Raw genomic sequence first — 25,000 nt, forward strand, 5'->3', positions numbered from 1 at the left:
GAAGGTCGCCGCTCTGTTTCCTTCTAATGACCCAGCGATATAAACTCATCGATCGGCTCATTAGATGCACAGAAGGAGGCAGACAAACCAGCTGATCTCCGGACGGAGCAACATGAACCCAAACCATCTGGCCGGTCTAGACCCGCCGCAGCCTAACGTGATGAGAACCTGGACCGCCTGGAGTCCAAGACCAGGTTTTATGTCTGACAGATGATGCTGGCGGAAAGAAACTCTGTGGACATATGACTCATCGTGAATCACTTTTATAGATATTTTTTCAGGACTCTTGTGATCTTAATGCGAGTCAGGGCCAGCTCGGCTGACTCAGCAATAAATCTGACATCGGTCCCCCTACCTGACATCGGTCCCCCTACCTGACAGACTACCCCTACCTGACAGAGGTCCCCTACCTGACAGACTACCCCTACCTGACAGACTACCCCTACCTGACAGACTACCCCTACCTGACAGAGGTCCCCTACCTGACAGACTACCCCTACCTGACAGAGGTCCCCTACCTGACAGACTACCCCTACCTGACATCGGTCCCCCTACCTGACATCGGTCCCCTACCTGACAGACTACCCCTACCTGACAGCGGTCCCCTACATGACAGAGGTCCCCTACCTGACAGACTACCCCTACCTGACAGACTACCCCTACCTGACATCGGTCCCCTACCTGCAAACTACCCCTAACTGACAGAGGTCCCCTACATGACAAACTACCCCTACCTGACAGAGGTCCCCTACATGACAGAGGTCCCCTACCTGACAAACTACCCCTACCTGACAGAGGTCCCCTACATGACAGAGGTCCCCTACCTGACATCGGTCCCCTACCTGACAGACTACCCGTACCTGACAGACTACCCCTACCTGACAGAGGTCCCCTACCTGACAAACTACCCCTACCTGACAGAGGTCCCCTACCTGACAGAGGTCACCTACCTGACAGACTACCCCTACCTGACAGACTACCCGTACCTGACAGACTACCCCTACCTGACAGAGGTCCCCTACCTGACAGACTACCCCTACCTGACAGACTACCCCTACCTGACAGAGGTCACCTACCTGACAGACTACCCCTACCTGCCAGACTACCCCTACCTGCCAGACTACCCCTACCTGACAGACTACCCCTACCTGACAGCAGTCCCCTACCTGACAGAGGTCCCCTACATGACAGAGGTCCCCTACCTGACAGACTACCCCTACCTGACAGACTACCCCTACCTGCCAGACTACCCCTACCTGACAGAGGTCCCCTACCTGACAGACTACCCCTACCTGCCAGACTACCCCTACCTGACAGCGGTCCCCTACCTGACAGACTACCCCTACCTGACAGACTACCCCTACCTGACAGCGGTCCCCTACCTGACAGACTACCCCTACCTGACAGACTACCCCTACCTGCCAGACTACCCCTACCTGACAGACTACCCCTACCTGACAGAGGTCCCCTACCTGACAGACTACCCCTACCTGCCAGACTACCCCTACCTGCCAGACTACCCCTACCTGACAGCGGTCCCCTCTGAGGCGAGGTGATGGTCCCCGTGTGGTCCACGCCCCCAAACAGAGTGAGCTCCGGCGTGTTGGTCGGGGCCAGCTGGTGTTGGCCCTGGTGGCCCCGCCGGCCCGTCCCGACCGCAGGGCTCCTGTTGGGGGTCTGGGTCTGCTGGGCGGGGCCCCGGTGGTGGAAGTGGCTGCTGTCTGAGCCGGTGTTGATGGGGCCGTCCAGGCTCATGGAGCGCTGACCCGGCTCCTTGGGCTTGCTCTTGCCCGCCCCCATGTGCAGACCTGGGGAGAGAGGCCCAATGATGAGTCAGCATGAGTCGTCTCTTTTATGTGTGGCATCCCCAAAACATAATCAATTAAACAATCAGAGGATCCTCGGAGCTGATCCAGGTTCAGTTACAACCAATTAGCACGCTGACACCTGGGGAACAGGACACTTTGACACTCACACACACACACACACACACACACTAACACACACTCACACACACATCCAAGGTCATCCCTATCTTTTGATTCAATCTGCTCGGAATCAATAAGCATCTAGAAGACAAACAAAGCAGCAGAGATGAGGACGAACGCTGGCGAGGAGGACCTCCTGCAGGTAAACAACGACGCCGTTCCTCCTCCTCCTCCTCCAGGAGGAGTAGGAGGTTCAGACAAAGACAAACATGCTCAGACAGTCAGAAGTGTTGAGGGAGCGAGTCCTCGGGGCGCCGCAGTGACTCACCGTGAGACCGGCTATTTCAGGCTGAAACAGACAAACGCACAGGAAACAGCCTTGTCCCTCTGTGTGTAGACAGATCCAGACTAGTGTGTGTGTGTGTGTGTGTGAGCAGCTGCTCTGGGAAACAAGGCTCTACCACACCAACACCGACCACGGTGGCGTCTCACATCCCGTCTGCCGTACGGCGGTGTGAATCTGACAGACGAGCTGCTGGAAACAGAACGGAGTGGGAGGTCGCCGTGTGACATAATTACACAGGTATCAGGAAATCTCCAAGATATGGAAGGACCTCGCTGTGTGTGTGTGTGTGTGTGTGGTTCAGAGTTAGATAATAATATCTAAAAGGTAACATTTCTAAATTGGAGAGTAGTTCTTACATTTTGAAGGATGCACGTTACTATTAGAGACGACTAAAACCTGAAAGGTGAATGAGCTGCAGGATGCACTGCGTAGTACTACTTCTACTACTACTACTACTACTACTACTACTAGTACTACTTCAATTAGGAAAACTGAGCAATCATGCTGATAAAGTGAGGCAACGATCCTGGACCAGCACTGGCAGCCCTGCACTCTGAGAGTCCCTGTCCTCTCAGAGTCCCTGTCCTCTCAGAGATCCTGTCCTCTCAGAGTCCCTGTCCTCTCAGAGTCCCTGTCCTCTCAGAGATCCTGTCCTCTCAGAGTCCCTGTCCTCTCAGAGATCCTGTCCTCTCAGAGATCCTGTCCTCTCAGAGATCCTGTCCTCTCAGAGTCCCTGTCCTCTCAGAGTCCCTGTCCTCTTAGAGATCCTGTCCTCTCAGAGTCCCTGTCCTCTGGTTCTCTGCAGGACGCTGCAAACTCCAGAGCACCCTTGAAAGCCTCGGAGCACGCGTACGTAAACAACAGAGCTAGCAGTGTAGCTGAGCCTCATGGCGTCTCCTAATATGGTGTCAGAGCGCTCCGATATCAAGAAACACAGGGGTAATCTGTCAGAACGCCACCATGTGACCGACGTTTAGATATAAAAGGAGGAGGAGGGGAGATGAAGGAGATTACTGGACAAGACTCTCCACCTTCCCAGGACACAAATCCAAATCTTATTCCAAAATAAACTATTTGTGCCTTGCACCTGGCCATACAGGACCAAAAGAATAATAATAATAATAATGACTGTCTGGAATGAATGTGCTGTAAAAGTATATTTCTGTTAACGCGTGGTTTAAAGCAACAATAAACGCATCCTAAAAAAAGCAGATTTGAAAGACTGGAATCACGTCAAACAGAAGCTCACAACCGTAACGGGACTTCAAGAGCACTTCAATATCCTCATCACATTCATCACCGGCCACCGTCTCAGAGATATGAACCCGTCTCCGTACGTGGGCCGAATAATGGAGTGGCCATCACCCCAGCCAGTAAACTCACGCCGTCATTTCTAATCTTCCATTAAAGACCAGCAGACAGAGATATTCTCAAAGGAGGATCAGCAACACTTGGTGGGTTTTTTACACTTCAGTTAACGTTTCCTTTCACCGTGGCGTCCGGACGGAAGGTCGGAGCCACTCGACTCGAGTACGTGTCCGTGGGTACGAGCTTTCCACCGGAAATGAACCGGTTCACGACTTCCTTCACAACAAATTTACAAACAAGACGACCGCTCTTCAAACGTCAATATCACATTTAAAGTTTCTTTGCTCCGTAGCGGCCGAACGGAAGGTGGGAGCGGCGTGGACGAGATTTCAGTTTGGAGTCTGATAGATTCATAGTCCCTCCACCGAGGCCCAACAAGGACCCGTTGTCAGGGGATACGAGGAGGGAACCGCTCCCAAAGTGGATCTACACCCACTTGGTTTGACTAAGTCAACAGCTGAGGCCTCAGACAGCTTCTGAGAGGAAGACAGAGTCCGTTCCACGAAGTCGTGTCAGGAAGGTTTCTCTTCACAGAAACCAAAAGGTCAAGGGTCAGCATGCCCAAACAAACCTGTTTTTACTTCAGGCCTTCCAATTATCTGCTGAATCATTGTTGAATTAGTCGTACTGGTCTCTGGTACCTACTGGTTTACAGTACGTTCTAGTCTCTGGTATCTACTGGTTTACAATACGTTCTGGTCTCTGGTACGTACTGGTCTCTGGTACCTACTGGTTTACAGTACGTTCTAGTCTCTGGTATCTACTGGTTTACAATACGTTCTGGTCTCTGGTACCTACTGGTCTCTGGTACGTACTGGTCTCTGGTACCTACTGGTTTACAGTACGTTCTGGTCTCTGGTACCTACTGGTCTCTGGTACCTACTGGTTTACAGTACATTATGGTCTCTGGTACCTACTGGTTTACAGTACGTTCTGGTCTCTGGTACCTACTGGTTTACAGTACGTTCTGGTCTCTGGTACGTACTGGTTTACAGTACGTTCTGGTCTCTGGTACCTACTGGTCTCTGGTACCTACTGGTTTACAGTACGTTCTGGTCTCTGGTACCTACTGGTCTCTGGTACCTACTGGTTTACAGTACATTCTAGTCTCTGGTATCTACTGGTTTACAATACGTTCTGGTCTCTGGTACCTACTGGTCTCTGGTACGTACTGGTCTCTGGTACCTACTGGTTTACAGTATGTTCTGGTCTTTGGTACCTACTGGTTTACAGTACGTTCTGGTCTCTGGTACCTACTGGTCTCTGGTACCTACTGGTTTACAGTACGTTCTAGTCTCTGGTATCTACTGGTTTACAATACGTTCTGGTCTCTGGTACCTACTGGTCTCTGGTACGTACTGGTCTCTGGTACCTACTGGTTTACAGTATGTTCTGGTCTCTGGTACCTACTGGTTTACAGTACGTTCTGGTCTCTGGTACCTACTGGTCTCTGGTACCTACTGGTTTACAGTATGTTCTAGTCTCTGGTATCTACTGGTTTACAATACGTTCTGGTCTCTGGTACCTACTGGTCTCTGGTACGTACTGGTCTCTGGTACCTACTGGTTTACAGTATGTTCTGGTCTCTGGTACCTACTGGTTTACAGTACGTTCTGGTCTCTGGTACCTACTGGTCTCTGGTACCTACTGGTTTACAGTACGTTCTAGTCTCTGGTACCTACTGGTTTACAATACGTTCTGGTCTCTGGTACCTACTGGTTTACAGTACGTTCTGGTCTCTGGTACCTACTGGTTTACAATACGTTCTGGTCTCTGGTACCTACTGGTCTCTGGTACCTACTGGTTTACAGTACGTTCTGGTCTCTGGTACCTACTGGTCTCTGGTACGTACTGGTTTACAGTACGTTCTGGTCTCTGGTACCTACTGGTCTCTGGTACCTACTGGTTTACAGTACATTCTGGTCTCTGGTACCTACTGGTTTACAGTACGTTCTGGTCTCTGGTACGTACTGGTTTACAGTACGTTCTGGTCTCTGGTACCTACTGGTTTACAGTACGTTCTGGTCTCTGGTACCTACTGGTTTACAGTACGTTCTGGTCTCTGGTACCTACTGGTCTCTGGTACGTACTGGTTTACAGTACGTTCTGGTCTCTGGTACCTACTGGTTTACAGTACGTTCTGGTCTCTGGTAGCTACTGGTTTACAGTACGTTCTGGTCTCTGGTACCTACTGGTTTACAGTACGTTCTGGTTTACAGTACGTTCTGGTCTCTGGTACCTACTGGTTTACAGTACGTTCTGGTCTCTGGTACCTACTGGTCTCTGGTACGTTCTGGTCTCTGGAACCTACTGGTCTCTGGTACGTACTGGTCTCTGGTACGTAGAAGCCGCTGTGCTCCAGAGAGGAGCCAGTGTTTCAGTCGAATGGGAAAATTACAGTTTGCCCCAGGGAGGAGCAGCGAGGGAGGGGGGAGCAGCGAGGGAGGGGGAGCAGCGAGGGAGGGGGGAGCAGCGAGGGAGGGGGGAGCAGCGAGGGAGGGGAGGAGCAGCGAGGGAGGGGGAGCAGCGAGGGAGGGGGGGGAGCAGCGAGGGAGGGGGGGAGCAGCGAGGGAGGGGGAGGAGGGAGGGAGGAAGGAGGGAGGGAGGGCAACGATGCTTCCTCAAGATCAAAACAACCGGAAGTGTGCGCGTTAGCGTCCGTGTCCTCCCTAACAGCCACACAGATCTGAATCCTCACAGAACCATGGAGTCTCAGGAGGATGATATATTCTCCGTTATCTTTCCCACATCATCTCACTCTGTAACTGTGTCCTGGCTCTTCCTCTTCCTCGGTGACAAACAGAGGAAGACACACAATTAAAGACAACGGGCTGCAAAATGTAGGCGATTCATCAATTAAATAATCAGAGAAACAATCAGCATCAATTTTGATCGTTCTTTAAGCAAAATATTTAAAAATGAGCAAATAATTCAGCATTCAGAAACATTTTCTAGTTTTCTTAGTCTTTTGTGCCTGTAAATTAAAAATCTTTGTGTTTTGACGTACAGAGATAACTTCAGATAGAAATGTTCAATAAACAAAGTAGATCAATACTGAAAGTAATCTTTAGTCAGTCCAGCAAAGTGAAGACCAACCTCAGGCCCTGTAAAAGCTAACATTATGTATTTTGACCCTCAGCTTGTAAAATTTGATTTGAAAATCATTCAACAACCCTCATTAGTTATTATTTTTATGTTATGTTATGCTAGCACATATAGCATCTCCACTGTTAGCGGTGAGTCTGTGAGTCTCATTTCTATTTGTTGTTGTTGTGTTTTTGGTAGCAGACCTGAATCCTCATGTAAACGAGCTGGAAGGCGTCCAAACACCCAACCAAAACACAAGACAGTAAATAGATTAGCCTCGTAATTAAAATTCTATTTCCACGGGATTAAACACCAGTTGTCAGCAAAGCTGCTCCGAGGAAGGAGGGGCGGGGTGGCCCTGCCTGGGAGCAGCAGCTGTCAGGATGATAACGCCTCTGCTCCGGGCCGGATGTGGATTCATAATAATCATAATAATTAATACAATTATAATTAATAGCCAGTGTTTGACAAACGGGTCCACATTAGACCCGTAAAGGCGGATTTGTGAATGGGAACATGGGAATAAAAGGCGACAACGCTGCTCGTGCTCGTGCTGGGCTTCGGAGCGCGCGCACACACACACACACACAGCGCGTATGCGGCCTGATGAATCAAAACAGGTGCCGCTACAGCTCCATTTTGAATTTCGACGCGATTGTTGACTCTTTTTTTCTTTTTCTTACGTTTTACTGCGTTTCAGCGGAGCGATCTTTAGCGTCGAGGAGATGTGCCGTTAGCACACACACGGTGCGCATTTACACCGGGGGGTGAACCGTCACCACCGGAGCCCTGGCTCACATGAACGGCCCCGTAAAACAATGAAATACAAGCGGAGTGGACGCAGCACCGTGGGGGCACACGAGCAGCAACAACCCCCCCTCCCGGACGTCACTCACCATTCACAGCTCCTCTAATTAACTCACCTCTGGTCGAGTCTCCTCCAAACAAGGAATAAATCAGAGTACCGGCGTTAAATCCCGGTGGCCGTCCTCATTAGATACACTGGAAGCGGGTTGCCAGTTGCTGTGGAAACCTCGGAGCCGGATCCCATTCAGCGAGAATCGGCAGGAGAACCGCGGAGAGGGGAGGTCATGACGGGGGGCTTGTCTCCGGGAGCAGAGGGCACAGCGGCGGGGCCGGACCGGACGAACACCGCGGTCCCGCTACGGTGGAGCGGCCTCGTTCAGCTCGACGGGCCGGTGGATTCACGCGAGGCGGCGGCGCGGAGCGGACGAGACATGCCTCGCGCGGGGGGAAGGCACGGGGTAGTGCATCACCGACGGCGGGCGCGCGAGAGCGCACTAGATTGTTACGCTGTCTACGCAGCGACGCCGGATTCACGACGTGCTGCGTAGCTCGACGCCGCGCTAGTTGCGTTCCTCGAGCAGGCAGGACACGAGACCAGCTTCGTTTAGCTTTAATTCAAAATAATAAGACACGACTGAAAGGTTTTGTTCTGTAAATAAAATATAACACACTCTTACGTATCATACAGTATGACGTTAGCTTCGATGCTAGCTAGCAGAGCCGGTTGCTTAGCGACCCAATTTAGGGTCGGCGCATTAATCCCAACAGTGAACCGTACAGGTGTATAAAGTTAGTCAATCACAGCGGAGGGTCGGAACTACTTTCTGAACACTACTTCATGGTAACGCTGAAAAAATGTTCAGGAAATAATTTCGATTACTTGACATCACTCAAATAAGTACAAAGATTTATATTTAGTGTTATTTAACGTAAAAACCGACCCCGGCTGCCCCAAAACACAAATCCAATTATCTTTCAGTCTGGTATTTGAGATTTTGAGAACATACCTGCATATATATATATATATATATATATATATATATGTATATATATATATATATACACACATACATATATACACACATATACACACACCCCCATCATAAATATATATATATTATTAATTTTTAAATACATATTTATAACATTAGAATAATGGATTAAATATACATAACCTGCAGTGAAACCAGCTGCTCCAGTGCCATAAAAATAATAAAGGAAGTCATGGTGTATTCTGCCATTCAAAAGAGGGAAATAAAAGACATGATCTCAATCTGACTCATTCACAACAGAAATGTTGCAATAAATATAAACAGCCAGGAGAAATGACTATGTAAAGTATTTATTTTGGATGTTGAAGCCCAAACACAATTCAATGATATTCAATGATAAAAGAAAAATAACTGCTACACAAAATGACCAATAAAACAACGTAGCTGGATAAATAATCAGCAAACAGTCCTGACGAGTTGCTCTTTGTAATGAGGGTGAAGGTCACGCAGTTCAAGGTCAGGTGACATTAGTGTATACACCTGTAGTGTTCATTTTAATGGTAAAGGTCACGTGACATTAGTGTATACACCTGTAGTGTTCATTTTAATGGTAAATGCTAATGATGACACACACGTTATCGCTTCTTTTTGCTCTCTTTCTTTGGTTTCTGGCGTATCGGCGGCGTCGGTCCTTTCGGTTTCTTCATCTGTTCGATGGCTTTGCCGTCAGTGGACTCGACCTCCTGTGGAGGAAACACAGGAAGCATTAGAATTTCAAAATAAATCACCAAAGCCATTTTGAATATAGTGTAAACAGTTTGTCAGTGTTTTAAAGATGCGTTTGGATGTTTTTGCCGTCTGACGCTCACACACACCGGTGTAAATCTTGTGTTTTTTACAATAAATACATGCTAGTGAAGCAGTTTCTCCTTCATGCCAGATAACTCAGACTCATCCCGATGAAACTAACGGTTGAATGAAATTCCCAGAGTTTCGGAGCACAAATACACAAACCAAACAAAAGAAATTCAGACAGGTTTTAAGACTTTCCCGTTGTCAGCGCTGTAAACGCAGAATGACAGCAGCCTGCTGTGGAGAGTAATCACTGCATCTGATGACAGTGTCTGAAAATAGAATAATTAGACAGTGGATTTAATTGCTCGTCTATAAATAATCTCTCCTGCCAGTCGTTACTGTGGATTATTGTGGGAGTCCCTCTTGGTCGGTCTTCGTGGACATTCAAATGTAAGATACTCTGCACTCGTCTTTCTCACTGATGTCTGATTTCTCTCTGTTTCACAGACGCTAACATTCTGCCAGATTTATTTTCTACAACGGTGTCATTGCAGAACCTGAAGGTCTTTCAAGCAAGATGGAAAAAAGGTTTTAATTAAACCATTTTCATAGTTAAACTATCACACTGCCAATGTTTGAGTGTATATTTTGATACCAGAAGCCACCATAGAGCATTATGTTGCATGGCTCCAGTGTGTATATATATATATATATATATATATTTAAATATATCAAAGTCTGGTTCCCCATTGATCTGTGTTCCTCCGAGCCAGAACACTCTCCTCTCTGTGGTACCGGAACAGAACCAACCCGGTACTTCAGCCACAATAGCCTTTTATATTTATATCCATAACTTCAGATCCATACAAACATCCAAGTGTCTATGAGAACTTTTAAAAGCACTATACAAATAAAATGCATTACTATTATTATTAGTATTAAATATTGCTGCTAAACTGACTGTTAATACTTCTTCTTCTTTACTCGTATTTTTTATTTGAGGTCACTGTGTGAAGGGAAACGGCAGAATATGAATTGCTCAGTGTGTGAGACAGATAAATTAATATGCTCCTCCCAACCTGCTCATGTGACTTGGAAATGGGCAGGATGACGGCCAGGATGCAGATGAGCTGGAAGATGGCCCCCAGGAAGAGGCCGTAACGCAGCAGGCTTTCTAGGAAGGTGGGCTCGGGGACGTCTGGGGGGGACAGGTCCACCTCCACAGACATGATGCTGCTGCTGGTTTCCCCACTCGCCTCTCTGTGCAAAACTCCTCGTCTGACAGGAAGAACAAATATTAAAAACAAGGCTGGGTTTATGTGAGGTTATATATATATATATATATATATATATATATATATATATATATATACACACACACACACACACACTGTTTACTATCGTCTTTTTGCTTTGTTCTTTTATTTATCTACTCCTTTCTATACTAACTCATAGGCTATTTTTCCATCAACCTGCCCTGTATGGACGACTGTCGCAAAATAGCAATTTGCTACAACCTGGCATAATGCATCAAGATTAATGTCTTATTGTGCATCTTGAAATAAATAAATGAATGACTACTGCAAGTTATTTTTTGTTAGCTTTTTCATTTTTTGGTTTTACATGCTACTTCGGTATTATTACTCATTTATTTAGCGATGTATTTATTTTCTGTTTTTGATTTTGTACTGGGTCGGTGTTTACTAACATGTCTTTGCTCTATGGATTGAATGACTGATGAAACAATTAATAAAAACAATAACAGTAGAAACATTCAATATTCAAGTCGGACTCGTTTTATAAAACAAGGCTCAATAAAACATGCTATACTATTTATTCCTTCACATGAAAAAGACACAAGAGTCTGCTTCAAATTCAAATTTAACCTTTGAGCACAACGTTGTTTTTAATAAATAATAATTATTATTAAAAAGTATACACAAAAAGTGGTGTCTGGGGTTGTTTCATGCGGTTCCAGACAGAATGGAGATGACGTCATCTACGTCAGCTGACTAATTATGATAGAATTAAACATCTGTGTGTGCTATTATGGAGAGAAACGTCCGCGGCTAGGCTAGGCTAGCTCAAACGTTAGCAAGCTAACGCTAACGTTAGCTCAAATCGGACATACCGGTACGTGTGTGTGCGTAAACTCACCTTTGTCGGGGATACGTCACGCTCCTAAGTCACGCGCCTGCCGTCGTTACACGGATGTTAACATGAAAATAACAGCACAGCGATGAAACACACAAACGTTACTCTCACAAAGTCAGGAATAAAAAACAACATTCGTTTATCGGAAGTGACGTCAAAACCTGTGATCCACTTCCGACCTGAGTGAATAGTCGTTTTGAAAATGTTGCCCTCTAGCGTTTTAGGATTTTCATTTTAATTATTATATATATATATATATATATATATATATGAAACACATAAATATACCTAAATATATATATATATATATATATATATGAAACACCTAAATATACCTAAATATATATATAGGTATATTTAGGTGTTTCAGGCTTTTTTGAGGAAAGTGTTCAAAACATTTTACATTTTAATTGTATTTACCGTCCAGATGTAGTATTTCCATCTATAAAGTACTTTTCACTCCGATGCTACATTTAATTATAATAATAATAATTATTATTACATTTATATAATAGCTTTAGTTACTTTTAACTTTTAAGACCAGTTTGTTTTCGTACTTTGTATATTATATATATATATATATATATATATATATATATATATATATATATATATATATATATATATTAAATGAACTTAATAACGGTGGCTGAAATATGATGTCATATTACTGAAATTTGATATGATTGTCAAAGACAAAGGACGTTTTATTAGAAAGGTTTGTGTGTTAAGCATAAATGATTTATTCTTCAGTCCATAACTCGTATAAATTTATTTAATATAAAATATTTTAGACATGCTTACAAAGAGCAATTGTACAAATAAATGAACACAGATTGGTTAACATAAAGGACACAAAGTATAAAGACAACATGTAGGCCTGTGGGTTTTTAAAAAAAATTGCAATTCTTACAATTACAAGTTTCCCCCAAGAGAATCCTGATTTTATATTTAACATATGATGCTTCATCTGGTGTGAATCAGGCTGCTGCAAGATCACTCTCCGCTGTGGCCTATCATGTCTCTTCTTATGATGTCATTCACTGTAAAACATTTAAAACAGGCAACTTTAGTATTCACAACCATGTTGTTAGAAATGTACACATTCAAACTGGCAACTTTTTCACATCCTGGGTCCATTTCTTAACATTCAGGTACAAAATTCTTAAAAAATGTCTGTATTTTTTCAATATTTTCCGATATTCTCCATTGTAAATTTGCACTGCACTTAATTATGCATTAAGACAAATCCATTTTATGTGCAAACCTCCTTGGCAAAAAAAACTGCTTCTGATGTTGTTTTTATTTAATTGAATAAAAGTAAATAATAAACATTTAAATCATTGGGTATTTTGCCTCTTGCAACCTGTTGCCCGTTTGATGCAACATGTGCTCAGCAATAGTCGTCTGTACTCAAAACGACCAGCAGGTGTCACCAGAGTCAGATTTTCAGGAGCATTTCTGCTTTTATTAGAGAATCAACAAAGGACCCTCAAGCAGGACCTGAACCTGGGACGTTGTGGTCTGTGGTATAAGCCACCAGGGTGTCCCCCCCCAGAAATGGATCGAATTACACACGTTCACACCCATAATGCCTTGCAACCTCTGAATCAACCATGTGTTTCCTAACAAACTCCTTTGACAGAGAGAATATGAATACATATAATATTTTTTGTCAATGTGCTGCTGATGCTCAGTAAAACAGATTGTTGTGGCCTTGTTAACTCTCTCTAGCACCCGGTCTAGGTCTGGACCGGAGACCAGAACGAAGGGCATCGCTGCACGTTCGTCTGCATGTATTTGCCTTAACAGGAAACTTCCTGTTTCTGTTTTCCATCACACTTGTTCTGTCTCTCACTTCATCAACGCGTTGCTTTTATGTGCTTTTTATGTCCACCACTTATAATACGTTATAAACCTTGTTATAAGGTGTCTAACGACTTTAATAAAGCCTCATGAATGTGTTATAAATGTTCTTTTAATGCATTATATACATGACCTTCATAGAAAGGTGTATCAGATGTATTTAAAAGGAGGCCGAGCTCGTGCATGCAGCGTGTAACAGAGGAGAGAGTGTTCTCGGTCGGCTGAGTGAGACTGAGAGAGGAAAGTGGATCGAAAAGGCCCAACACCAAACCACAACGCAGGATTTGCAAGCGTTGCAATGTGCTTGTGTGTGCATTTTGCAGACCGGACCACAATTACCTCTCAGACAAGTCTGCATGGTTCTTTTTTGTTTGAGTGTATTGACCCCGTTTGGGAATATACTATATTTATTTGGGTGAAGCAATTCATGTGGGATCTTCTACAACTCAGCGGCGTGGTTCAGTGATCGGCTGTTTTATTGAATGCATCGCCCGTTTATTTCAACATAATATTCACTCACTGATGAGCCTTCAACGACAAACTCGAAGGCGTAAAACATGTAAACGTTGAAGAAACAAGAGCTTAAATGAAAAGTTTACGCCTTGCAAAGGTGTCAGGTTTCGGTATGCTGCGTTTACTTGTAATGGGAAATCGGTAACTTCCAACTGCTGAGTCGGGCTCCCTCTAGTCTAAAGTGTTTGAGGTTAATTTCATTACTGCTGACTCACAATGGAGGATCAACAGAGAAAGAAGACCATTCAACTTCCAGTCCAAGAAAAATAAACAACAAACTAATGGAAGTGAAGAAGGAAAGTCATCAAGAAGCAAAATGACCGCCAACGAGGGGAAACCAGGATCACAACTGACGTCATACAGAAGACACTGTTGGGTTTCTAAAGGAACTCTGAGTCCCAGAGGCTCATCTACAGTTCCATCTCCCACCAAAGAGGCCGCTAGAAGCAACGTATGTCAAAAATGACACTTTAAGAAAAGAGTGTTTAAGAAAATGACTCACCGTCCTCCAGGTAAGCATAGCGGAGGTTCTCCTGTTTGACCGTGACCCTCTCTGGAGCTCGACCCTCATGGTTCCCTCCACCGGAGCTGGTCCGGATCCCGGACTTCCCTTGAGCTTGACCCTGGACGTATGTTGGTGCTGGTGACCTTGCCGGCGGCAGCGCTGCTGTCGCCACAAAACTCTGATGCTTTGATACCAAATAAGCGTCGGGTGAATCCCCGACCCGAGGAGCTTCACCTAGCGTTCCCACGGGGGTTCTGGCACTGACACAGTGGCCGGGGCTGGAGGTGGGGTGGGGGGCCATCAGGGAACCGGAGAGGAGGGCCGCACCACAGCTGCCGTACCGCTGGTTAGCGTTGTGGTACAGTCCGGGGCTGCTGGTGAGGGTGCTGGCTCTGGACTGGTAATAAAGCGGCTGGTCGTCCAGCGGGTCAGGGATCAACACGTGGGCTCTGGGGTCCACGGTGGCCAGGTGGTACATGGTGGGGGGGGTCTCCTGCTCCAGGTGATGGTACAGAGACTTCATGGACAGGCCAGACAGGGACTGGTGGTCTGAGTAGATGTACGGATTCAACTGGTAGTCATCCAGCGGCTCTGCTTTAATGGCTAGAGTAAAATAATATTCAAAAACAGAAGGTGAGAGGAATCATACTACAGTATGTACTACGTACAGAAATAACACTAGCAGTCCTCACAATGACATCGCTAATGAGTCCCAAGACTCACCTGTTCAGACTCAACTCCACCCCTCAAAAAAACACTGCCATGTTCTTACCTTTAGCACTTTGATCATAGCACTGTTGTTCTGAAGGTATGTTTGCTGAACAGCTACTACTTTACTCTACGAGGATCTAACACCTGTTCTATTTTTAGCTCTTACTTTATCGGCGATGATATGTTGTGGTTTCTTTTTGACAAATGCACTTATTGTAAGTCGCTTTGGACAAAAGTGTCTGCTAAATGCCCTAAATGTAAATGTCATTAAAAACAAGTTTGCTTTGTTTTTTTCCCTGACATAAGACCTGAGAAAATAAATACATAAATAAATAAATAGAATAAATTACAATAAGAAGTACTGAATATGTGCATACATACTAAGTTCTATACATGTAAGCAGGTTAGCAGGTTCATTTAAATAAAACATGCTATTTTTCATTAGTGTCATAATCTCTATATACTATACCTATCACAGGAGTGTAGATGAAGTGCTGAGGCTGGCTGCGTTTCTTCTTCCCGTTGACGACGTAGAAGTTGACTTTGGCTGGTTGAGAGATGGTCTGGTTTGGATACGGAGGGACCTCGATGAAGAGCATGTTCTACACGGTGAAAGACAAAGATCTGGCTTCAGATAGACAGTCGTGTTGAAACAGAGAGGCGTGGGCCATAAGCTCCTGCCTGGGTGTTTCACATGACAACCAGAAACATAAAACTCTAACAATATGTGTCTGTGGATTAGTAATAGACCACATTCATTCAGCGATCGATGATGTATCTAAGAACGTGTTTGGGTGAAATGCTGCTGCCTGCGTGCTTTGGTCATGTGACACTTGGACTCACAGCTTGTGTTTTGTCTCGGTCCACGGTGGCCTCCACCTCCCAGACCTGCTGCCCACCTGGAATGCAGAGAGAGGGTTAACACAACGTTGACTGTAACAGCAGAGAGGGTTAACACAACGTTGACTGTAACGACAGAGAGGGTTAACACAACGTTGACTGTAACAGCAGAGAGGGTTAACACAACGTTGACTGTAACAGCAGAGAGAGGGTTAACACAACGTTGACTGTAACAGCAGAGAGAGGGTTAACACAACGTTGACTGTAACGACAGAGAGAGGGTTAACACAACGTTGACTGTAACAGCAGAGAGGGTTAACACAACGTTGACTGTAACGACAGAGAGGGTTAACACAACGTTGACTGTAACAGCAGAGAGGGTTAACACAACGTTGACTGTAACAGCAGAGAGGGTTAACACAACGTTGACTGTAACGACAGAGAGGGTTAACACAACGTTGACTGTAACGGCAGAGAGGGTTAACACAACGTTGACTGTAACGGCAGAGAGGGTTAACACAACGTTGACTGTAACGACAGAGAGGGTTAACACAACGTTGACTGTAACAGCAGAGAGGGTTAACACAACGTTGACTGTAACAGCAGAGAGGGTTAACACAACGTTGACTGTAACGACAGAGAGGGTTAACACAACGTTGACTGTAACAGCAGAGAGGGTTAACACAACGTTGACTGTAACAGCAGAGAGGGTTAACACAACGTTGACTGTAACAGCAGAGAGGGTTAACACAACGTTGACTGTAACAGCAGAGAGGGTTAACGCAACGTTGACTGTAACAGCAGAGAGGGTTAACACAACGTTGACTGTAACAGCAGAGAGGGTTAACACAACGTTGACTGTAACGACAGCAGAGAGGGTTAACACAACGTTGACTGTAACGACAGAGAGGGTTAACACAACGTTGACTGTAACGACAGAGAGAGGGTTAACACAACGTTGACTGTAACAGCAGAGAGGGTTAACACAACGTTGACTGTAACAGCAGAGAGGGTTAACACAACGTTGACTGTAACAGCAGAGAGGGTTAACACAACGTTGACTGTAACAGCAGAGAGGGTTAACACAACGCTGACTGTAACGACAGAGAGGGTTAACACAACGTTGACTGTAACAGCAGAGAGGGTTAACACAACGTTGACTGTAACGACAGCAGAGAGGGTTAACACAACGTTGACTGTAACGACAGAGAGAGGGTTAACACAACGTTGACTGTAACGACAGAGAGAGGGTTAACACAACGTTGACTGTAACGACAGAGAGAGGGTTAACACAACGTTGACTGTAACAGCAGAGAGGGTTAACACAACGCTGACTGTAACGACAGAGAGGGTTAACACAACGTTGACTGTAACAGCAGAGAGGGTTAACACAACGTTGACTGTAAAAGCAGAGAGGGTTAACACAACGTTGACTGTAACAGCAGAGAGGGTTAACACAACGTTGACTGTAACAGCAGAGAGGGTTAACACAACGTTGACTGTAACAGCAGAGAGGGTTAACACAACGTTGACTGTAAAAGCAGAGAGGGTTAACACAACGCTGACTGTAACAGCAGAGAGGGTTAACACAACGTTGACTGTAACGACAGCAGAGAGGGTTAACACAACGTTGACTGTAACGACAGAGAGGGTTAACACAACGTTGACTGTAACAGCAGAGAGGGTTAACACAACGTTGACTGTAACAGCAGAGAGGGTTAACACAACGCTGACTGTAACAGCAGAGAGGGTTAACACAACGTTGACTGTAACGACAGCAGAGAGGGTTAACACAACGTTGACTGTAACGACAGAGAGGGTTAACACAACGCTGACTGTAACAGCAGAGAGGGTTAACACAACGTTGACTGTAACGACAGAGAGGGTTAACACAACGTTGACTGTAACGACAGAGAGGGTTAACACAACGCTGACTGTAACAGCAGAGAGGGTTAACACAACGTTGACTGTAACGACAGCAGAGAGGGTTAACACAACGTTGACTGTAACGACAGAGAGGGTTAACACAACGTTGACTGTAACAGCAGAGAGGGTTAACACAACGCTGACTGTAACAGCAGAGAGGGTTAACACAACGTTGACTGTAACGACAGCAGAGAGGGTTAACACAACGTTGACTGTAACGACAGAGAGGGTTAACACAACGTTGACTGTAACGACAGCAGAGAGGGTTAACACAACGCTGACTGTAACAGCAGAGAGGGTTAACACAACGTTGACTGTGTAGAAGGCAACACATCGTGGCCGAGGTTTGGTACATTATTGTTCTTATTTACTTGCAACTAGACTTGGGTGGTTTGTTCTGCTCTCTTATCATTATATTGTCCTCTCCTCTCCTCTAGTTCTGTCTTCTCTCCAGTCATCTCTTCTTTCATTTCTTCTTATTTATTTGATTGTTGTAATAATTAACCAAATCACCATCATCTATTATTTATTTGTTTATTGTATTTCTCTAAAATCTTTTAATCTTATTATTATATATTAGTAATTGTGATATTCTCCTCTTCTCCTTCTCTCTGTTTGGAAAGAGATACACTGTGTTTTTACATTTCATTGTACCGACTCACAGCCGACATGAGCTTCACCACACACACACACACACACACACACACACACACACACACACACACACACACACACACACACACACACACACACACCACAGAGAACAGCAGCAGCCGAGCCCACTCTGTAGACCCGTAGTAATGATAATAATAATAATAATAATAATAGTAATGATAATAATAATAATAATAATAATAATAATAGTAATGATGATAATAATAATAATAATAATAATAGTAATGATGATAATAATAATAATAGTAATGATAATAATAATAATAAGTATAATAGTAATGATGATAATAATAATAGTAATGATGATAATAATAATAATAATAGTAATGATGATAATAATAATAATAGTAATTATAATAATAGTAATAATAATAATAGTAATAATAATAATAATAATAATAATAATAATTTAGTTAGGATTACAGTTGTTAATGATTATTTTGAACGGTGGTGCATGGATGATGTAGTAAATAGTACCTGTAAAGTATTGTAGCTATGTGAGTGCATGTATAGCATGTGTAATATTTGTATACACAGACAGTGGAAAAAAGCAGCTTTCATTCCCACCTCCATTTTACCTGCTGGTTCTGGCTCCTACCCACGCTTTGACAAAAAGAAACACACACAACAACATACCAAGCTTGTGCTCTGGGTCTGAATCTTTATCAGTCTGTCGAACCACATCCTGTTGCATGAAAGCCCACGCAAAGCGACGGGGAGGCTTTACATGCAGTCAACTCTGCCCATCCTGCTTTCAAAAGCATGTCAAGCAATTTAAGATGTTGTGTGGGCAGGGCGAGCCGTACAGAGGTGAGACTATCCATGCATCGATACGAGCTGTCACCTCCTGTTGAACAGTAAAAGTTTACTAATGGCTCGTGTTGTTCTCCAGATAAAAGTGGGGGCTGAAGAAAGAAGACGTGCGTCACTGAAAGTGGATGTTGCTGGGCGATATGCAAATTCTCTGGAAATACAAATACTACACGAGTAGGTGGATATAGATACGCTCAGGCAGGATATGAGGACCGGTTGAAGTCCAAATATACACACGCACAACAATCACAGGTCAACAGTCATCAACACAACTACTACCAACGGCTGAACGGGTTAAAGGAAAAGTTCAACATTTTGGGAACTCATAGAGATTCAAATATGATTGTTCATTCTTGGCTAGAGAACAAACATGTACTTATTTCTTAAAGTGCAATATCATATGTTGTGGACCTCGTAGTACTACTATACTACTACCAACACCAAATGCAGTTCCCAAGGGCCTGGGCTGCACGAGATTTCTGCCTCAAAGCCTATTAATATATGTTTTTTCTGGGTGATGTAACGCCCCTGGTGATGTTTGAAAATGGATAAACGATAAACATCATGAGCGTATTCTAGTGCTGCTCGATGTGGTAAGTGTCCTGAGATGACTTCTGTTGTGATATGACACTATAAATCTAATTAAAATGACCTAATATCACACGAGCAGAGAGTTGAATCACTGATTTTCCTCACTTTGAGTCTTCTCAGAGAAGATCACTCTGGAGTCGGAGGTGAAGTTCTGTCCAGTGAGGACCATTTGCCGGCCACCGAGCACCGAGCAGCGGTCCACGTCCTGCCTCTCCACTGCAGGCAGCTCCTGAGCCGAGCGCTGGGCTGAGGAAGCAGAGACACGGCTCCATGAAACACCACAGAGGGAACAAAATAATAAAACATGTGGAAACATCTTCAGAAGCAACAATTAAATTATTAAACATGAGTCAATAAATCAAGTTACTGCTCATAGCAGACCAAGTATAATAATATGTTATTTATTATATATACATATCTGGAACAAACTTCCAGAAAACTGCAAAATCTCAACTCTTTTAAATCAAGACTGAAGACTTTTCTGTTTGCTGCTGCGTTTCAGTCAACAATACAATTTACAAAATTCTTATACTGCACTGTCATTTCTATTGCTTTTAAATTGTTGTTATTATTTATTTTATTTAAATTGCTTGTTTTTCCAATGCTTTGAATGTTTGATGTAAAGCACTTTGATTTGCCTTGTTGTTGAAAGCTGCTAAACAACAAGTATGACTATAGTGTACTCACTTAATAAAAGGTTTGTTTCATTGCTTATTAATTACCGGTTTCATTTTGCACATGGAAGATGCGTGCATATGTCACAGTAATAAAGTGTGTAAAGTTATTAAAGATACAGTTGTATACAGCAGTGTAAATAAACTTCTAAATCCTTACAGCATTCGATGGGATGGGAGGCAGCCTGCAGTGACACCAGCTGGCCACCAGGCTGACGGACGTGGACACGGAACACCAAACGCACACGCGTGTTTTTACGTCCGATGTCCGTCTCGCCGTTTCTCAGCTCGATGTCTGCATTTCTCAACTTCAGGATCCCGACGCAGTCGATCCTGTGAAATGTTATAAAATATCGTGAGATCAGGGAGCTTCGTGACTGTGAGAAGACTCTGAAACGCTGTCGTCCACTGATGTAATCATGACCCGGTTTGGTTTTGAGAAAAGAAGTGGTGGAAAAAGAACCTTTTCAGTGATTCATCGTACGTCAACTTCATCAAAGCAGGTGTTTTTTTTTGTTTCTTGCTGCTGTGAACCGTCAGAGTGCGGTACGTTTTCTTGGAAAAACCCTCTGGCACACAGGAAGTGATGCAATTTTATGTTTCCGCCACAAAAACCCTTATTGCTGCGATGAGCAGTGATGGACAGCATGAGTGTAAATAGAAAGAAAAGGCTGCCCAGACAGATGGGACCGGTCAGGTAAACCAGGGTTCCCTTACAGGGGAGGACCTTCTCCATGGACCCTCATGATGGAAACAAGGATTCAGCTTATACTAAATCCATTGAGCGACCAAACAGTAAGCCTTCTGGGCTTTCTCTGAAGTTGTGGCCAGGTTCACCGTCGTGTTTTCCTCGCTCTCAAGACTGAAGAATGATAGCCTTAAATACGGTGTTTTGTAATCACATGTGGCTTCAGCTGGGCCTGAAGAAACATGATGCATGATTCTGGTCTCCCGTCGCTGGTTTCAAGCAAAGCAGCAGCGGGAGTGAAATGTGATTGGCAGACTGACGTCATGTGTCACAATCATCAGAGTTTCTATTGGCCCAAAGTTAACATGGGTGGGAGTAACGGACACATTTTTGTAATTTATAGCAAATCATTTGGACCCCACTTTGAGCACCTCTGAGTTAAACGGATCCCTGCATGTAAAGCCGTGTGTTCCACCATGTCTTTGTGCTACTCACATCACCCTCATGTGGTTCTTGGGCTCCAGAGGGATCTCCAACACTTTGGTGCCGTTCATCGTCCTCTCGGTGCTGGGCGTGGTGACGGTCTTGCCCGTGATGCGGTGGACCTGATAGAAGGCGTGAGGCTTCAGGATCCTCTCGTCGGCCGTTCCTATGAAGACCTGCAGCCCCAGAGGGGCGGCGCCCTCGTACCCGCGGAGCTGATGAGGGCAAACAAAGGCGATTAAATCCACGCTGCACAGCCAATTCAATTATAACTATAATGGCACTAACAGCCATGGCTGTGGAGAACAAGTACATTTCCTTCCCCTGTGGGCCTGATTTCACAGATCACTGTCTGTGAACACAAAAACACAGACTTGCATCGTCTGTTTGTGCATCGATGCCAGGAAAACAAACAGTCACTGCTTTTCAATGAACTGACCACAGCAGTTAATGAATAGATCCTTGAATCAATACTTCTAGGTATGTTAATGCACTGATTAGTAACTATTAGAGTATCTTTCCTAATAGTCCTAACAGTTGACCCTTTCCTGTCGGCCTTACATAAACACATTATCGGTGAATTTCCTATATTTACAATCTCCCTCTGCTTCATTTATCTTTTACCAAACTGGCAGTGAACCAGATGGGATTCTTTCTTGACCCCACCCCCAAAAAAAGGCACCTGAACTTCCGGATGCCCTCCGCTGGGTGTCTTCACAGCCCCCCGGCTGCCCTCGGTCTCATAGTGAGCTCTGTGGTGAGATCTGGGCTCCTGCTGGATGACAAGCTCGTACTGACCCAACTGACTGGGCAACGACCACTCTAGAGATGGAAGTGGAGTCACAGAGAGGCTTCTGGGAAATAGCAGAGAGATCAGGACAATAAGAGGGGAAAACCAAGACAAAATATTGGTGTACTTCATAATGCTTACGTTTGAAGTGTTTAGTAATGAATAAGAAAGGACAAACAACACACCCGAGAGCTCCGTGGTGGACCGGATGAGGAGGAGGCCACACAGCTGGGAGCATGTAGAAGGTTTCAGACTTGACCTGGGCTCCTGCCCTGCCCATCCTCTCCTGCCCAACGGCCCAATCATACCCCTCTCCTCCATAAACGCAGTCCTGCCTCGGGGCCGGCCCATGAGCCTCCTGCACCACGGTCACTCTGGGCAGACCGGAGCCGAGGCCGCTCAGCATCTCGTCCAGGCCCTGGGAGGGGGTCTGACACTGGGGCTGGAACTCGGCGTGGGCCTGGTACTGCTGGAGGTGGTAGGACTCCTGCTGCTCATGGAGCAGGGGGATGGGGCTGGGGCTCCGGGAGCGCTGCTTTACGGGCGTGCCTCCGTGAGACGGGTGGGCCTGGTCATAGGAGCGCTTCCCGTGTGGTGAGACGGAGCGTGAGCGCTGGTGGTGGGGGATCGGCGGGGCGGCGTGCTGGTGCTGGGGCTGGAGGAAGGTCTCGTCTGTGACGCTGTTGCGAGGCGAGGCTCCTGGAGAGGAATGGGCAGAAGACGTGTGGATGCCCTGGAGACCCGGGCAGAGGTCTAAGCCAGACAAGCCGACGCCACAGCTGCCCCCGTTGGATGGGGAGACGCACGGCGAGGCCAGAGGAGAGTATGCGTCTGCAGGCCAGCCCGTGGAAGAGTTACTGCTGGCGGGGCTCACACACTCCCTGTAGGCCCCCAGAGCTTTGGTGCCGGGGCTCAGCTCCATGGTCTGAGAGCTGAGGGAGTCACCCGACGGGGTGATCTCAATCCTGGGGCTGGGAGCCGGGATGGTCCCCGGTCTGGTCGCCAGTCCCAGGGACTCAAACACGGGCCCCGTCAGGGTTCCTGCGGCGGCGGTGCTGTGAGTGGAGGGGTCTGGCTGGTTGGAGATGTACGCAGTGTGATGGTGGTCCACCACCAGCAGAGGAGGCCGGGTGTCGGTCTGAGGAAGAGCACCCGAGGCATCTGTCGGTAACAAAAAGGCCAGGATTCATTTGTGCACACGTCCATGACGACTACTTCTTTGTTCCCTGAGATGACATATAATAAATGTTAATATATAAAATACTCCTGCAGGGGCGCCAGGATAGCTCAGTGGTAGAGTCGGGCCCACGTACCGAGTCCTCACCACAGGGTTTGAATCCAACCGGCCCTTTCTGCAAGGTCATCCCCATATCTCTCCCCCTTTCACTCTCTTTCTCCGTAAAGAGGCAAAAAAATCCCACATTTAAAAAAACAACTAAAATACTCCTGCAAGTTAAAAATAATATGTCTGATGGTTTTTTAATTCATCTTAAAATGACATCCAGCCTTCAGACATCCTTCTGTACAGTGACGCTCAACCATCCGAGCAAAGAAGCAAAGCACATTTTGAAGTGGATTTGAACTCATTTAAAGTGTGATACAGACGGCCTGTGCTCCTGTTCCTTGGACCCCCCCTCCTTTAGGGGATTACAGTATAACATCAGTACTTGACAGCTCAGTACTCACTGGTGGATATCCCAAAGCAACTATACCTCACTGCTCAACACAAATACAACACAACGCCCTCATGTTTATATGTTAATAATAAAGAATATTAAGAAAAGTATATGATATAATTGGAAAGCATACATTATAATAATAGAGTACACACCTTTATCACAGCTGACAGGGAAGTCCTCCACAGGTGGATTGTAGAGAAACAGGTCGGAGAAGTCCAACTCCTCCTGGCTGATGTCCTGACCCAGGTCCTGACCCAGGTCCTGACCTAGGTCCTGGCCCAGGTCCTGGCCCAGGTCCTGGGTGAAGCCCAAACCTCCAGAAGTCATCTCTCCAGCTCCGAATGTTTCACTCTTCTAGTAATAACTTTAAAACTCACCAACTAACAGAAGCTGCATGAGATCAATAATAACTAGAGAACCAGAGAAAGCTAAAGATGGGAAACGTGTCGCAGCTGCTCAAATAAAACATCCAACACCGCGACGCGAGAAGCAGCGAGCGGCGACAGACGGCTTCCTGTCACCGCCGATGACGATGACAAGCGGCAGGAGGCGCGGACCTGCGCGCGCGTGCGTGTGTCGGTGGGCGTGTGTGTGCGTGTGTGCGAGTGTGCATGTGTGCGTGTGTGTGCGTGTGTGCGTAGCAGTTTCCTCCCGTGCGAGTCTGTAGAGTCACTGTATGACATGTAAACGGGTGGTGGTTAAATACACAGCAGACTGTATGTTAAAGTTCTAACTTCCTGTTTACGTTGCACGTGAGCATCACTTTGAA

At 45.5% G+C, this 25,000-nt stretch overlaps 3 protein-coding genes across 6 annotated transcripts in view; all 3 read right to left on the reverse strand.

The window, feature by feature from the left end:
• The window catches only part of LOC311030353 (proto-oncogene tyrosine-protein kinase Src-like), a 17,110-nt gene extending 9,136 nt beyond the window's left edge, over positions 1-7,974 (reverse strand). For both annotated transcript variants that reach the window (XM_084036054.1, XM_084036053.1), the window contains exons 1-2: positions 7,653-7,974; positions 1,527-1,808 (exon numbers count right to left, since the gene is read on the reverse strand). In XM_084036054.1, coding sequence (XP_083892180.1) covers positions 1,527-1,800 — 274 coding nt within the window. In that variant the 5' untranslated portion in view covers positions 1,801-1,808; positions 7,653-7,974. The remainder of the gene's footprint in view (positions 1-1,526; positions 1,809-7,652) is intronic.
• An 888-nt stretch (positions 7,975-8,862) lies between these two features.
• manbal (mannosidase beta like) lies at positions 8,863-11,642 on the reverse strand. 2 transcript variants are annotated; one of them, XM_084036324.1, is made up of 4 exons: positions 11,481-11,642; positions 10,403-10,601; positions 9,119-9,271; positions 8,863-9,068 (listed from the first exon to the last, which is right to left on the reverse strand). In XM_084036324.1, the coding sequence occupies exons 2-3, from the start codon at positions 10,550-10,552 to the stop codon at positions 9,164-9,166; spliced, it is 258 nt and encodes an 85-aa protein (XP_083892450.1). In that variant the 5' UTR covers positions 10,553-10,601; positions 11,481-11,642; the 3' UTR covers positions 8,863-9,068; positions 9,119-9,163. The 2 variants fall into 2 exon arrangements, with proteins under 2 accessions (XP_083892450.1, XP_083892451.1); XM_084036325.1 differs by lacking the exon at positions 8,863-9,068 and having other exon boundaries at positions 9,135-9,271; positions 10,403-10,583.
• Positions 11,643-12,374: 732 nt separating this feature from the next.
• nfatc2b (nuclear factor of activated T cells 2b) lies at positions 12,375-24,756 on the reverse strand. 2 transcript variants are annotated; one of them, XM_084035968.1, is made up of 10 exons: positions 24,384-24,756; positions 22,738-23,713; positions 22,445-22,613; positions 21,775-21,977; positions 20,752-20,924; positions 20,023-20,163; positions 15,916-15,971; positions 15,542-15,674; positions 14,359-14,964; positions 12,375-12,520 (listed from the first exon to the last, which is right to left on the reverse strand). In XM_084035968.1, the coding sequence occupies exons 1-10, from the start codon at positions 24,556-24,558 to the stop codon at positions 12,474-12,476; spliced, it is 2,679 nt and encodes an 892-aa protein (XP_083892094.1). In that variant the 5' UTR covers positions 24,559-24,756; the 3' UTR covers positions 12,375-12,473. The 2 variants fall into 2 exon arrangements, with proteins under 2 accessions (XP_083892094.1, XP_083892093.1); XM_084035967.1 differs by having other exon boundaries at positions 22,445-22,616; positions 24,384-24,755.
• Positions 24,757-25,000: the final 244 nt, after the last annotated feature.

The sequence above is a fragment of the Eutrigla gurnardus genome, assembly GCF_963514095.1.
Source record: "Eutrigla gurnardus genome assembly, chromosome: 2".
NCBI lineage: Eukaryota > Metazoa > Chordata > Actinopteri > Perciformes > Triglidae > Eutrigla > Eutrigla gurnardus.